The following is a 16777-nucleotide window of genomic DNA, read 5'->3' as shown; positions in this document are numbered from 1 at the left end:
CCTGGCTACGCCCATAGTGTGAATGTAGCCTGAGGATCTAGGCTTTATCTTAGCCGAGATAAGTCATAGTGTGTGTATATATATATATATATATATATATATATATATATATATATATACACACACACACACAGTACAGACCAAAAGTTTGGACACACCTTCTCAATCAAACCGTTTTCTTTATTTTCATGACTATGAAAATTGTAGATTCACTCTGAAGGCATCAAAACTATGAATTAACACATGTGGAATTATATAATTAACAAAAAAGTGTGAAACAACTGAAAATACTGTATGTCTTATATTCTAGGTTCTTCAAAGTAGCCACCTTTTGCTTTGATGTCTGCTTTGCACACTCTTGATGAGCTTCAAGAGGTAGTCACCGGAAATGGTTTTCACTTCACAGGTGTGCCCTGTCAGGTTTAATAAGTGGGATTTCTTGCCTTATAAATGGGGTTGGGACCATCAGTTGTGTTGTGCAGAAGTCTGGTGGATACACAGCTGATAGTCCTACTGAATAGACTGTTAGAATTTGTATTATGGCAAGAAAAAAGCAGCTGAGTAAAGAGAAACGAGTGGCCATCATTACTTTAAGAAATGAAGGTTAGTCAGTCCGAAAAATTGGGAAAACTTTGAAAGTGTCCCCAAGTGCATTGCCAAAAACCATCAAGCGCTACAAAGAAACGGGCTCACATGAGGACCACCCCAGGAAAGGAAGACCAAGAGTCACCTCTGCTGCGGAGGATAAGTTCATCCGAGTCACCAGCCTCAGAAATCGCAGGTTAACAGCAGCTCAGATTAGAGATCAGGTCAATGCCCCACAGAGTTCTAGCAGCAGACGCATCTCTACAACAACTGTTAAGAGGAGACGTTGTGCAGTAGGCCTTCATGGTAAAATAGCTGCTAGGAAACCACTGCTAAGGACAGGCAACAAGCAGAAGAGACTTGTTTGGGCTAAAGAACACAAGGAATGGACATTAGACCAGTGGAAATCTGTGCTTTGGTCTGATGACTCCAAATTTGAGATCTTTGGTTCCAACCACCATGTCTTTGTGCGACGCAGAAAAGGTGAACGGATGGACTCTACATGCCTGGTTCCCACCGTGAAGCATGGAGGAGGAGGTGTGATGGTGTGGGGGTGCTTTGCTGGTGACACTGTTGGGAATTCATTCAAAATTGAAGGCATACTGAACCAGCATGGCTACCACAGCATCTTGCAGCGGCATGCTATTCCATCCGGTTTGTGTTTAGTTGGACCATCATTTATTTTTCAACAGGACAAAGGCCTCAAACACACCTCCAGGCTGTGTAAGGGCTATTTGACCAAGAAGGAGAGTGATGGGGTGCTATGCCAGATGACCTGGCCTCCACAGTCACCAGACCTGAACCCAATCGAGATGGTTTGGGGTGAGCTGGACCGCAGAGTGAAGGCAAAAGGGCCAACAAGTGCTAAGCATCTCTGGGAACTCCTTCAAGACTGTTGGAAGACCATTTTTGGTGACTACCTCTTGAAGCTCATCAAGAGAATGCCAAGAGTGTGCAAAGCAGTAATCAAAGCAAAAGGTGGCTACTTTGAAGAATCTAGAATATAAGACATATTTTCAGTTGTTTCACACTTTAATTATATAATTCCACATGTGTTAATTCATAGTTGTGATGCCTTCAGAATGAATCTACAATTTTCATAGTCATGAAAATAAAGAAAATTCTTTGAATGAGAAGGTGTGTCCAAACTTTGGTCTGTACCGTATACATGTACACAGTGTATTACAGATTTACAATTTATTACAGTTTTTAGTGTTCTAAAGTTGTATTCCAATAAATAGATATGTTCTATCTAAATATCTTGATTATTGGATTATAGAAATGATTAAATGGCTGATGTTCACATTGTACTACAATAAATTTTTCACTTAAATATAAGCAAAATATGTGGGAGTCGGAGCGTCTGAGTTGGAGTCAGTGTAAGGGAAATTGAGGAGTCGGAGTCGCAGGTTTGGCTTACCGACTCCACAGCCCTGCTTTCTAAGGTTGTAATGTGGCCGGACGGATCGGAACCACTTTTATTGAAATGGTTAGGAAAACAATAAGAAATGAATAAGAGCAGAGGAAGCCTCATCTTTTCTTCCTGCGAATTTTGGTCTTTATATTTTTCTTCAGCATTGTGGTCTTCAGTTTCTTCAGTTTGGGACGCTTGGCCATCTTTATTTCCTTTAGAATTTTCCGCTTCCTTTCTTGTTTTGCTGGTTTCGCTTGCTTATACTCTTCTGACTTTGTCACATTTTTATCCTCTCTTTTGGAGGTCCCTTCAGTTGTCTTCTGAAGTTTCTGTCTTTCGTGTTGATTTATTGTCTTTTTTCGATGTCTCGCCATCTTCTTTCTTCTTGTGGTCACCTTTATCTTTCTTTTTTAATGGATCTGACATGTCGGAACTTCTCTTCTGTTCTGTTTTCAGTTTTTCCTTAACCTCCGTCATATTCCGATCTTTGCCCAGCTTTCTTAGGTCTCCATCATCCACCTGCCTGTCATCATCTCTCATTTTTGTTCTCGTCTTCCTCCCCAATATGTTTGCCAGGCCTTGAAATGTCTTTTTACTCCGAGTATAGCTGTCATCATCCTCTTTTTCTGTTCTCCAAAATGTTCTTAGTGGTGCTCTTCTGAAAGCAACTGCTATATAAAGTACAGTGGTTAGTTTTACAGGTATGTGTAAAGCAGAGCCCCCACCTTTGTTTTAAAGGGTTGGTCCATAATCACAACTTAAAGGGAATCTGTCATCCCTTTTTAGTGATATCATGTAAAGATATCACCCAATTGTGCGTCCCATAAGGATTCTATTAGGATTTTTTAGTCCCCTCGACCCCGCACGTTTTGATGCAAAAATACCTTTGTTATCTTGGTGGAGATGTATGCAAATCGCCTCAGTCCGGTCCGATGGGCGTGGCTTAGTCGGCTTCTTTCCCCCCCCTCCTCGGCTTGCTGAGCGTAATCTTCATCTGTGAATATCACAGATAGCGTTGTTGCGCATTCAAAAAGGCCTCCGGCACCTGCGCAGTATGCTTTGCCCAACTGTGGGCGAAGCATATAAGCGATACTGCGCATGCTCCGGTATTTTTCAGCGGTCTAGGCCCCGGAAGTCTTCACATGCAGGACACACTCCTGGGCATAGACAGCGCTGGACAAAGCATACAATCTTTACTGCGCATGCGCCAGTATTTTTCAGCGCCGTCTATGTTCGGCTTCCGTCAGGGTACGCAGGGCTTTACTAGGCAGCCGGCGTCCTGCATGTGAAGACTTCCGGGGCACAAACAGCACTGAAAAAATACCGGCGCATGCGCAGTAACGATTTTATGCTTTGCCCACAGTTGGGCAAAGCGTACTGCGCAAGCGCCGGATGCCTTTGCAATGCGCAAGCGCTGAAACAATATGTAAACGCAGGAAGAAGAAATGCGTAAAGCAAGACAGGGAGGGGGGGGGAACAGGAGAATATGCCCCGCCCATCGGACCGGACCGCGGCAATTTACATACATCTGAACCAATATAAAAAAGGTATTCATGCATGAAAGGTGCGGGGTCAGGGGGAAGCAAAAGTACTAAGAGAATCCTTATGTGACACACAATTGAATGATATCATTACATGATATCTCAAAAAAGGGGTGACAGATTCCCTTTAAGGGCAATGGTACCAAATACTAATGAAGTGTATGTAAACTTTTGACTTTGCAGGATGAAAAATGCCTTAAAACATTATATTTCTCATTATTCTGGCATTTGGCAAATATTAATAATTATGGTAATCCTAATTGACCTAAAATGGGAAAGGTTTAGTCTGATTTCATGTCAGATATTGAGAAAAACATGCAGATGTGTATTTTTATATAGTGTATGTAGACTTCTGGTTCCAACTGTATCTCTCTACATTGGACACAGATCATAATATGTCTTGACCTTTTATCAGCACCTGAATTACATCCTTCCCCAGTGATGACGTCCCGTGGGCCGGGTTGTCAGATGTTCTCAGCGATGATTTTATGAAATTCCCAACTTAAGCGATCACTTCACTTCTTATGATTGCACGCCCATCCTTTTGTTTTCAGCGTAGATTAGCCGCTGCCAGAGGAGTCTGTTGACAGCTCTCTCCATTGAAAAAACAAGATTGCTAAGCCGAGTGCTCATGTGTATGGAGGAATCAGGAGAGGTATCTCTCAAACTAACAATTAACTAATAATATAATGTAATTAGCTCAAAATAATTAATAGAACAAGTGGTTTCTCCAAAATTCAGTATAAAATGCCACTTTTACTGACTACTCCATTCTCAGTATTATTCTCCCCTTTAGTAGCAGAGCCCCTCTGGCTGTTATAACCTGCGGCAGACACGTTACAAGTGCTTCTCGATAAAATAGAATATCATCAAAAAGTTAATTTCAGATCTTCAATTCAAAAAGTGAAACTCATATTATGTAGTCATTACAGAGTGATCTATGTCAAGCGTTTATTTCTGTTACTGTTGATGATTATGGCTTACAGCCAATGAAAACCCAAAAGTCATTATCTCAGTAAATTAGAATACTTTTATAACACCAGCTTGAAAAATTATTTTAAAATCCAAAATGTTGGCCTACTGAAATGCATGTTCAGTAAATGCACTCAATACTTGGTCGGGGCTCCTTTTGCAGCAATTACTGCATCAATTCGGCGTGGCATGGAGGTGATCAGCTTGTGGCACTGCTGAGGTGTTATGGAAGCCCAGATTGCTTTGATAGTGTCTCTCATCTTCCTCTTGACAATAGGGTTAAGGTCAGGTGAGTTTACTGGCCAATCAAGAACAGTAATACTGTTTGATTTTAAACCAGGTAGTGGTACTTTAGGCTGTATGGACAGGTGCCAAGTCCTGCTGGAGAATGAAATTTCCATCTCCAAAAGGCTTGTCGGCAGGGGGAATCATGAAGTGCTCTAAAATTTCCTGGTAGACTGCTGTGCTGACTTTGGTCCTGATAACACACAGTGGACCTACACCAGCAGATGACATGGCTCCCCAAACCATCACTGATTGTGGAAAGTTCACAATAGACCTCAAGCAACATGGATTGTGTGCCTGTCATCTCTTCCTCCAGACTCTGGGACCTTGATTTCCATATGGAATTCAAAATTTACTTTCATCTGAAAACAACACCTTGGACCACTGAGCCACAGTCCAGTTCTTTTTCTCCTTGGCCCAGGTAAGAGGCTTCTGGTGTAGTCTATTGGTCATGAGTGGCTTGACACAAGGAATGTGACACTTGTAGCCCACGTCCTGGATACATCTGTATGTGGTGGCTCTTGAAGCAATGACCCCAGCAGCAGTCCACTCCTTGTGAATCTCCCCGAGATTTTTGAATGGCCTTTTCTTAACAATCCTTCCAAGGCTGCGGTTATCCCAGTTGCTTGTGCACCTTCTTCCACTCAACTTTCCATTAATATGCTTGGATACAGCACTCTGTGAACAGCCAGCTTCTTTAGCAATGACCTTTTGTGGCTTACCCTCCTTGTGGAGTGTGTCAATGACTGCCTTCTGAGCATCTGTCAAGTCAGCAGTCTTCCCCATGATTGTGGAGCCTACTGAAACAGACTAAGAGGCCTTTTTAAACGTTTAGGAAGCCTTTGTAGTTTTTTTTTTTTAGTTATTTATTCTAATATACTGAGATAATGACTTTTGGGTTTTCATTGGCTGTAAGTCATAATCATCAACATTAACAGAAATAGATCACTGTTTGTAATGACTATATATAATGAGTTTCACTTTTTGTGTTGAAGAAGTGAAATAAATTAACTTTTTGATGATATTCTAATTTAGTGAGAAGCACGTGTACATAGCAAGACACCGGCTTCTGGCAGCGTTCCAGAGGAATCTAATTCCTCACAGGCAATGGCCTCCTGATTGTTATATCTACTGTGGCTTTTCATCTTTCATCACTGTCAGTTAATCGGGTTCAGCTTGATTCTTTTTAAGTAAAAGATCGAGCTGCTTGTACTGCACTGATGTGGCGGTGACCATGTCCCACCATGTCCCCTCCTCCCTTTACAGACAGAAGAATAATCCATTCTATGACCATCCCGAGCCCAAAAGCCTTACCGTTCCCGTTCTATATATTGTTGCCGCATCCACTGGGTGCGAGCAAAAGTAGAATTGTGCAAAATCAAATTAATTTGCTTAATCACCCAGTCCTATATGGATTTTTTTTTTCTAATTTCACACAACCGTTTTGAGAACCATGGTGTCCTAATGTTACCTGGAGTTGTCTTGTATGTAGGTAAACCAGCCTCCACATCTTCTAACTGTGGCTTAAAACATCGTCTTCGTGACAACAGACCTTCTTCGAGATCGGCATATTCATCCTTGTGTCTGCAACTAAATTGTAAAAGTGGTGAGATGCCCCGTCATAAAGCGTGATGACTATTGCCATCAGACACTGCACTAAGAAGAACTTACTAGATATAAAAGAAAAGAAACAGTCCAGCAATCACAGCCGCCAATATGAAGAACGTTCCTGCAACAACCACTCGGGCCAAGGTTGGATGTCCGGGGATCACTGCAAGAGAAAAACCGTGTAATTGGGGTTAGAGAAGCAGAATCCATGACCTGGAAAACAGTCTTTCATGAATTCTACATGGGGTATATACAAAAATCAGACTAACCCCAAGCTTGGCGAAATGTGCATTGGGTGTGGTGGACAAACTGGAATCCTGGGAACCAGCATCATAATTGGTATATCAGTCTCTTACCTTTTTCCTTTTGTTTTTTTTTCAACGAGGACCTGTCACCAGGTCAAAAATGGCCACTTTTTGTTTTTATTTTATTCCCACTGTTCCCCTTGGTATATCGTTGATTCTTTTTCTGTAAATCTATATGGTCTTTTTTATAGTCTTTACAGAGGAAAAGTGTTTTACATGGTCCTCAGGGGTGTGTCTTTAGGCTGCTCTGCATTATTACCCTGTGAACCACGCCCCCTTGGTAAAGACCATAAAAATTAGTATTAAAATTAAAAAAGCCCATATAAACTTATGCATTTAGAGATACCAAATATACTAAACTAATTTTTATTTTTAAGATTTTATCTGTTTTATGTAAAAAATGGCTATATATGAACTTTTCAATATTTTTCTTTTCACATTATTATTGGTCCTCCTTGGGGAATTCAACCTGTGATCACTTTCACTTGTGCTGTAATATTGCAGTGTATTGTAAAATCACCAAACTACTATAAAGCCTAGACACAAGCTAGGCAGACATGGTTGTACAAACATGGCAGACATACCGTAGATGTCTTCAGTGCCATCTGCACTCCACAATCACCTTCCCACCATTTCCAACTTCTTAAATACATTTGTCACAATTGTCTAAAAGTTTAAACTGCAATGATCAGAGCTTGCTGCAATCCCAGCAGTACGACTCAGGAGCTGGCTGTAAAACACAGCCGACAGCCGTTCGGATACACATGCATGTCGGATGCTGCAAACTGAGACTTGGGGGAGACGGAGCTGCCCAGGCGCAGTGGCCCCAGCACTTGCCTGAGGTTGCCAGGTGCTGCCCTGGTCTATAACTTCCCTAAGCTGGGCCAGGAAGTTTCAACCATAGTCAGACATATTGGATGCAATGACATAATAAACCGTTGAGTATATGGCACTATAAAAAGACGGAGATTGCAGACAAAAAAAAAAAATAACCTTATTCCAGCATCGCTTGACCAGTTTGTGATAATAGGAAGTTGCTGTAGATCCTTTGAAAATACAGAAATATTAGTTAATTAAAGGGATTGTGCAGGATTACAAAAACATAGTTGTGTTTTTTTCTTCTAGCTACAGCGCCATCCCTCTCCAGGGGTTGTTTGTGGTATTGCTAAACAACGGATAAACAACAAATGCTGATGAGGGGTCTCGCGATGGGTACTTCCTGTGCACCAACATTTGCCTATTTATTTTTAGGGTGGTGGGAGGATGGGCACGTTTTTTGTGAGGATTTGATTTTTTACACCAATCACATTTTATTTTGGGGAAGATATATTGGAGGCATTCTTAATGTCCCTATGATGTTCTCTCACTCTGACTCTCAGAGGTCTAGAAGTCATCCCAACATAAATCCTTTCACATGGACATACGGCATAATATATTACACCATTAGTGTTACAGGTAATATGTTGTGTGATGTTATACGTGGTTCCACCATCACTGGATACAAAAGAGGACGCTTGTTTCATGTTAAGGCATGCAATACACTCTCTACAAGGAAAAAATCCCCATTTAGGGCCTTTAGAACCAAATGCTTTCTCTGGTCTTGGGCCCTCAGAGTAACTATGCACAAGTTTATCTCGCAAATTACTTGACCTTTTATATGTAATAGAAGGATATTTAAGAATGTATTGTTCCAAAGTCTTATCTGTCATAAGGATAGGCCAATACTTATTCAAGGCCTGCTTCATCTCAAACCACTTATCATTGTACGGAGAGATAAACCTTACTTTTTGTGTCAATGTGGATCTCTGTTTGGGAACAAGTAGATCCACCCGTTTAGCCCGATTGGCTCTCCTCATTCCCCTGAGGATACTACGTTTGGAGTAGCCTCTAGATGCAAACCTTGATGTCAAATCTTCTGCTTGCCTTAGATATGTTTCCTCACTGGAGCAGATACGTTTTGCCCGGAGGAACTGACCAGTTGGAATTCCTTCCACCAGTGATTTAGGATGCGAGGATGTAGCATGTAGAATTGAGTTTACCGCAGTTTCTTTGCACACTGATTGGTTTGCACACTGTTATGTGCTGCTTAGTGGATAATTCTTGCACTATGATGCCTTATATATTGTTATGGACTAATTAGGTTATTTTATATATATAAAAACCCTCTTCATATTGTGTATTGGCAATTCATTGTCCACAATAATATCGAGATGGTTTTGAACTTCCGATGTGTTACGTTACATATCTCTGTAACTGTATTTATTGGCATGGCATACATCTGTGCACATTTATATATGCATATGGGTGTGAGTATGCACTTGTGTGTATATATAAGTCCTCATTTCTTTGAGGTGTGTTGCACTGGTCACTATATATGCATTTTGAACAGGATACTGCCCTCTGTGCATATTACCTCTAATATATTCCACATATGTATATCCTTGGTGGGAAGTGTTATAGCTCCCTTCTTTAAAGAGTATAATACTATATTAAATTTGGGTATATCGCCGTGCATTATGTAATATGCAGCACAGGTCCACAATTTCATCCCTTAGTATTCTCAAATATTTTCCAAAATATCACTCCTATTCTTTTGCATATATGTAACACAATATTGAACTCTTGGCAGCGAGTCTTCACACTATTCTAGTTAGCGCCACTTGGAGCTCTGTGCACACTCTGTATAGAGGCGTCTGTTTGATGTGCGGTCCGTCTCTCCCCCCTTACACGTCGGGCGGGGGAGTGGCTTGCATGTCCTCAGCGCCATCTTGCAGCGTGGTGGGTTGCCATGGCTGCGCGTCGTCTCAGGCACTCATCACCTGTCTCCACATCGTGACGTGTGCGGTGGGAGTGGCTGAGGGGCCGGGAGGCGCGCGCCATGATGACGCCACACGCCGGGCGCCATTCCTTTCAGGTGCAAGAAATTTTTCGGTAATTATACTGCTATATATGCCCCCATGTACCTTAGATCCACTATTACTCACCTCCCAGGACGAAGCTAAGGCGAAACGCGCGTCGGGGATCGCGGTGTCACAGGTCATGTATATTCCTTCATGAGGGACTGTTATTACACTAACTTCATTGGGGAAAAACTTGTTTGTATTATGCCCCCTGATTCACAGTCAGGATGACGTCCATATTCAGGATTTTCTTTGTATATTAATATAGCAGCATATGATACAATGTGGAGCATGACTTCAGTAAATTACAATACAGCGCCCATTTTATGATCATATTGCATTCTCTCTTTCTGGTGGTATAGTACTGTGTTTTGAGCCCCGTATTTCCATTTTTGGATGCCATGTACTTGTGATACCCTGGTATACATATCTCCTTTTATCATGTATGTGTGTCTTATATGTACTTTAATAAAGCAATGTGGATTTTATGGCAACATGCTTCCTTAGTCTGTTTGGTTTATACATTTGGTGGGAAGCGCCATGTTTTCTAAGGCCCTTGTTGTGGGAATATATATACTAATTGGTTTCTGTACTCTGTTACAGTGTTGTGCGGCCATTATGGATACTAAAGTTAGAGATCAATGCTGGTTATCTTCTATGGATACTGTTTTTAATGGAGATGGTAGATCCAGTAGCACTGCAGAGGGTGGGCAAAGCTCAGACCTCAAGAGTTCAATAAAAATCTTGTTAAAGAAAAGGACGAGGATGTGGTGGACCAAGGCATCATTAGAGAGTTACCTGGCAAAGAGCCTCATACCCCGAGGCCTAAGGGTTAGAATCATGCCATCATACCCAGTGGAGGATTCCACCTTCCGTACGAGATGGGAGGAGGTGTGCAATACATGCTCGAGATCACTTATAGAACTACTTATTGGGAATAATAAAAGGAGTTTGGATAAAGTAGACTTGGAAATTGAGCATATTCGTACTAAGTTGCTTGAGAAATTATCTGGATCAGAGGTAGAGACCTTTAACAAGGAAATAGATGCCCAATTGAATATCTGGGAAAAAGAGGTCAAAGACATTAAGGCTAGGAAGTTTCAAAGGGATCTGAATGATCTTAAAAATGGCCACATGTACAGGTGGCAAACCATCAACAAAGACAGTCTGGAAACTTCCAGGTCATCCTCCATGTCATCTGTCTCTTCAAAAGAGGATGAATATAGATCTGATCATAGGGTATACAATTTAAGAAAGAACAACTTTAAGAGAAGGCATGAACAGCATAGAAAAAGAGAGAGGAAAGTGGATACCTTGGCTCCCTCTAGATTACAGGTAATAAATCTTTAAGATCTGCAGCTATCACAATCACAGATGGAAGTCCTGAGCTTAGGCCTTTCTTTTTCACCGACGGCTCCATTTAACTGTTTTACAGCGGTAAAGGATCTCCATTTGTTTGCACGAAAATTACTACTTAAAAAGTTACATGATAAGGGCAATGATGGTGGAGTATGGAGCCCTAAAGAAATCGAGGCGATTGCTATTTTGGAGGAACTCAGTGATGAAAATGAGAGAACTACTAATACGGGTAAGTTTAGACCGCCGATGCCAAAAAAATTCCCCTCTTTGAATTTGTATTCGAACATTGAAATCTTTGTCCGTCTGGTCACCGATGAGTTTGAAAAGATCTCAAGACGCGTTTCACATGGCAATCTCACTTTTGCTCATAGAGAAGCGCTCAAGGAACTTAGCAAACTTAAAGAAGTGCTGATTAAACCCGCTGACAAAGGGGGAAATGTGGTGCTATGGCCTGTGGCAGCATATGAGAGAGAGGCGTTGAGACAGTTGAGGGACAGCCAGTGCTGTCAAAAAATGACTTACAATCCCACGTCAGCCTACCAGCAAGAAATTAAGGCAATTTTAGATCGTGCCTTTCTTGATGGATTGATTAATCAAGAACTTAGGGACAATCTAGTACCTGAATTCCCCAAGGTAGCATGCATATATTTCATACCCAAAATCCATAAGAACCTGTACCACCCCGCCAGGACGACCCATCGTGTCTGGAAACGGGAGTCTATGTGAGACTGTATCTAAATATCTAGACTTCTATATGAAACCTCTGGTCCATGATCTCCCATCATATGTAAAAGATACGAGCGATGTCCTCAGAAAAATTGAGGGCATCCCCATTGAGGACGACATGTGGCTAGTTAGTTTTGACGTGGAGTCCCTATACACTTCTATCCAACATCTGGATGGTGTACGGGCTACTCAGACCTATCTTATGATGTCTGACCATGATGAGAGATTTGTTCATTTATTAGTGACATTATTGAGATTTGCCCTTGAGCATAACTACTTTATGTTCAAGGAATCTATCTATTTGCAAAAACAAGGTACTGCTATGGGGGCGGCCTTTGCCCCCTCATATGCAAATTTATTTTTGGGCATGTGGGAAAGACATTTTCTTCACCCGGCCTGTTGCCTTCATTGAGAGGGTCCTGTTCTGGGCCCGCTATATTGATGACATACTCATGATATGGCAGGGAACAGAGCAGGACCTTCTCAGTTTTCTTAAGATATTGAACAGTAACTCTATCAATATCAAGCTCACTTGTAAGTGTAGTCAGTCTGACATAGATTTCCTGGATGTCAAAATCTTTAGAGGACATGATGGCTTTTTACATACGGACATGTTCCGAAAAGAAACTGCGGTAAACTCAATTCTACATGCTACATCCTCACATCCTAAATCACTGGTGGAAGGAATTCCAACTGGTCAATTCCTCCGGGCAAAACGTATCTGTTCCAGTGAGGAAACATATCTAAGGCAAGCAGAAGATTTGACATCAAGGTTTGCATCTAGAGGCTACTCCAAACGTAGTATCCTCAGGGGAATGAGGAGAGCCAATCGGGCTAAACGGGTGGATCTACTTGTTCCCAAACAGAGATCCACATTGACACAAAAAGTAAGGTTTATCTCTCCGTACAATGATAAGTGGTTTGAGATGAAGCAGGCCTTGAATAAGTATTGGCCTATCCTTATGACAGATAAGACTTTGGAACAATAAATTCCTAAATATCCTTCTATTACATATAAAAGGTCAAGTAATTTGCGAGATAAACTTGTGCATAGTTACTCTGAGGGCCCAAGACCAGAGAAAGCATTTGGTTCTAAAGGCCCTAAATGGGGATTTTTTCCTTGTAGAGAGTGTATTGCATGCCCTAACATGAAACAAGCGTCCTCTTTTGTATCCAGTGATGGTGGAACCACGTATAACATCACACAACATATTACCTGTAACACTAATGGTGTAATATATTATGCCGTATGTCCATGTGAAAGGATTTATGTTGGGATGACTTCTAGACCTCTGAGAGTCAGAGTGAGAGAACATCATAGGGACATTAAGAATGCCTCCAAGATAGAGGATGATATGATGCTCAAACCAATCCCGAGACACTTTAAGCTGTGCCATGAGAGTGATCCCAAACTACTCAAAGTCTGTGGAATCGATAAAGTTCATATTGACCACCGTGGTGGCAACTGGAGGAAGAAACTAGCTCAGAAAGAAGTCGAATGGATATATAAATTGGGTACGGTTCAACCTAAAGGACTTAATGAGGTCCTAAGCTTTGCCCCCTTTCTGTAGGATGCTTTTGATATGGTGATGGATTACATGTTTTTAATTTATTTTATTTTTCAGTTTTATTCTAGCGTATTTACCTTTTCGTACTTTGGATGTGAAGGGCATGAGGTGCATTGTGAACACTGGATTGGGATGTCGTCCTCCAGCAACGTGTTGGTGGATCTGCTACATCATCACCATTTGGAGAATATTCGGAAGATATGTGGCCCATACTCGGGGAAAATCTGACTAACTTTGAGTTTTTGTACTTCAAAAATACATATCTACCTTCTAATCAATGTGATTTTATGGGCTACAATATGTACGATAGATTGGTTTACACACTGTTATGTGCTGCTTAGTGGATAATTCTTGCACTATGATCCCTTATATATTGTTATGGACTAATTAGGTTATTTTATATATATAAAAACCCTCTTCATATTGTGTATTGGCAATTCATTGTCTACAATAATATCGAGATGGTTTTGAACTTCCGATGTGTTACGTTACATATCTCTAACTGTATTTATTGGCATGGCATACATCTGTGCACATTTATATATGCATATGGGTGTGAGTATGCACTTGTATATATATGTCTAAGTCCTCATTTCTTTGAGGTGTGTTGCACTGGTCACTATATATGCATTTTGAACAGGATACTGCCCTCTGTGCATATTACCTCTAATATATTCCACATATGTATATCCTTGGTGGGAAGTGTTATAGCTCCCTTCTTTAAAGAGTATAATACTATATTAAATTTGGGTATATCGCCGTGCATTATGTAATATGCAGCACAGGTCCACAATTTCATCCCTTAGTATTCTCAAATATTTTCCAAAATATCACTCCTATTCTTTTGCATATATGTAACACAATATTGAACTCTTGGCAGCGAGTCCTCACACTATTCTAGTTAGCGCCACTTGGAGCTCTGTGCACACTCTGTATAGAGGCGTCTGTTTGATGTGCGGTCCGTCTCTCCCCCCTTACACGTCGGGCGGGGGAGTGGCTTGCATGTCCTCAGCGCCATCTTGCAGCGTGGTGGGTTGCCATGGCTGCGCGTCGTCTCAGGCCCTCATCACCTGTCTCCACATCGTGACATGTGCGGTGGGAGTGGCTGAGGGGCCGGGAGGCGCGTGCCACGATGACGCCACACGCCGGGCGCCATTCCTTTCAGGTGCAAGAAATTTTTCGGTAATTATACTGCTATATATGCCCCCATGTACCTTAGATCCACTATTACTCACCTCCCAGGACGAAGCTAAGGCGAAACGCGCGTCGGGGATCGCGGTGTCACAGGTCATGTATATTCCTTCATGAGGGACTGTTATTACACTAACTTCATTGGGGAAAAACTTGTTTGTATTATGCCCCCTGATTCACCGTCAGGATGATGTCCATATTCAGGATTTTCTTTGTATATTAATATAGCAGCATATGATACAATGTGGCGCATGACTTCAGTAAATTACAATACAGCGCCCATTTTATGATCATATTGCATTCTCTCTTTCTGGTGGTATAGTACTGTGTTTTGAGCCCCGTATTTCCATTTTTGGATGCCATGTACTTGTGATACCCTGGTATACATATCTCCTTTTATCATGTATGTGTGTCTTATATGTACTTTAATAAAGCAATGTGGATTTTATGGCAACATGCTTCCTTAGTCTGTTTGGTTTATACATTTGGTGGGAAGCGCCATGTTTTCTAAGGCCCTTGTTGTGGGATGATATTTTAGGAAGCTTACCTTCACTAATAATTTTTTACATTGGGAAAGCTGGTACCCTCCTTCCTTCAAAGCTCGGATACCAGTTGGGCAATACCTTAAGGCAAGGCGTAATTGCTCTAATGTTTTGTTTGGCAAGGAAAGTCACATTTTATTTCAGAGATTTTCTTCAGGGGGGGGAACCCTAAGAAAGTCTTACATAAGGCCTTTAACCGCTTTCTGACATCAGACATAATATTCCATCCATGTGCCCTGGGCCAATTTGACCATGGACGTAATATTACGTCACCGCGATCGGCCGCGTTCACAGCTGACATCCGGCACGAGGTGCCTGGAGCAGTCACAGACCGCTCCCGCCACTTTAACCCTGGAAATACTGAGATCAAACAAGATCGCAATATTCCAGGAGTCGGCGCAGGGCTGACAGACCCTCTGCCTTTGGATCGGAGACCCCGTGGTGTGACGCGGGGTCCCGATCGTTGCCATGGTGAGCGGATGTCATCATGACCACTGTTATGATTGAGTCACCGTAGGAGGCAAAAACAAAATGCTAGCTAAGTCCAGAAAACCAGAGAAGTTGGCAGCTATCGGACTGCAGACCCCTGAACCTATCAACACAACTAGCAGTAGCCGTGGGGGGTTCCTACGATGCCCTAGACCCCTCGATCACAGCTGGAGAATTAAATAGGCCTAAAGAAAGAAAGGGGAAATCTAAACTGCCCCAGAGCAGACCCCAAAGCAATGGGCAGCCCCCAACATATAATGACGGTGAAGCAAGATGAAAATACTAACACAGACAGAAAGATAGACTGAGCAAAGACGGGGCCCAAGCTAACTAGACAGAAAAGGACAGGAAGGCTGCTGTCTGCAATCCGTGAAAAACCCTATGAAAATAAGAGCCAACAGACTGACAGTGAAAAAGGCCCTGAAGATGCTAGGCTTCAAAAAAGCTATGTCAGTACTCAGGAATATTCTGAAGACAGAGCTACAGGCAAAAGGAGATTCGGCTCACCCCAGCAGGGAATGACAGAATACAGAAAAGCAAGGAAAACAAAAAAACAAAAATGCTAACAGGCAAAACAGAAAACTTAGCTTTAGAGGAGCAGGAATCAGACTGGTGTCCTAGAAGTCCACAGAGAAATCACCCGCAGGGCAGAAGGGCGTCGGCAGCCTTATATCCAGTCTGTGACTCCACTCAGCCAGTCATCCTCATTAGGCTCAGGTGCCTGATAATCAGGCTCATTACCTTCCTTTACCAGAATAGGGAGTTCACCAGACCTCAGTGACGAAGGGGAAAATGAACTCACTACAGTACCTCCCCTTTGAGGAGGGGTCACCGAACCCTCAACCACGCCACCAGGGCGATCAGGGTGAACCCGATGAAATGCACGCACCAATCTCTTGGCATGAACATCAGAGGCAGAGACCCAGGAATTATCCTCCAGACCATAACCCTTCCACTTAACCAAATACTGGAGTCTCAGTCTAGCCAGACGGGAATCCAGTATTTTCTCTACCTCATATTCCATGTTACCTTCAACCAATACAGGGTCTGGAGGTGCCACCCCAGGAACAACTGGTTCAACAAACCTCTTCAACAAGGACTTATGGAACACATTATGGATTTTAAATGTGACAGGAAGAGACCGGATTAATGATCTCCAAAATCTTGTAAGGGCCAATAAATCTAGGCTTAAACTTAGGAGAAGCCACCTTCATAGCAATATTTTTTGATGATAACCACACCATATCACCAATCTTAAACTGGGGACCAGAGAGAGATAACTTATCCACCAC

The 16777-nt window shown here is 42.1% G+C and overlaps 1 protein-coding gene and 1 long non-coding RNA gene across 2 annotated transcripts in view; one reads left to right on the top strand and one right to left on the bottom strand.

The window, feature by feature from the left end:
• Positions 1–1598: 1598 nt before the first annotated feature.
• LOC141046741 (uncharacterized) overlaps positions 1599–16777 on the bottom strand; it is a 39026-nt gene continuing 23847 nt past the window's right edge. Inside the window, exons 3-5 of the mRNA XM_073541384.1 lie at positions 6469–6568; positions 6269–6387; positions 1599–2667 (exon numbers count right to left, since the gene is read on the bottom strand). Coding sequence (XP_073397485.1) covers positions 2309–2667; positions 6269–6387; positions 6469–6568 — 578 coding nt within the window. The 3' untranslated portion in view covers positions 1599–2308. The remainder of the gene's footprint in view (positions 2668–6268; positions 6388–6468; positions 6569–16777) is intronic.
• Positions 10527–14908, top strand: LOC141046590 (uncharacterized). The gene is made up of 3 exons (XR_012219614.1): positions 10527–10945; positions 11046–11198; positions 13321–14908. It is a non-coding gene; the product is annotated as an uncharacterized lncRNA (long non-coding RNA).

This window comes from Dendrobates tinctorius, unplaced genomic scaffold (genome assembly GCF_039654945.1).
Source record: "Dendrobates tinctorius isolate UK_male_01 unplaced genomic scaffold, ASM3965494v1 ptg000120l, whole genome shotgun sequence".
Classification (NCBI taxonomy): domain Eukaryota; kingdom Metazoa; phylum Chordata; class Amphibia; order Anura; family Dendrobatidae; genus Dendrobates; species Dendrobates tinctorius.
Note: the sequence above shows the minus strand (reverse complement) of the source record. Positions and strands in the feature narration are given on the sequence as shown.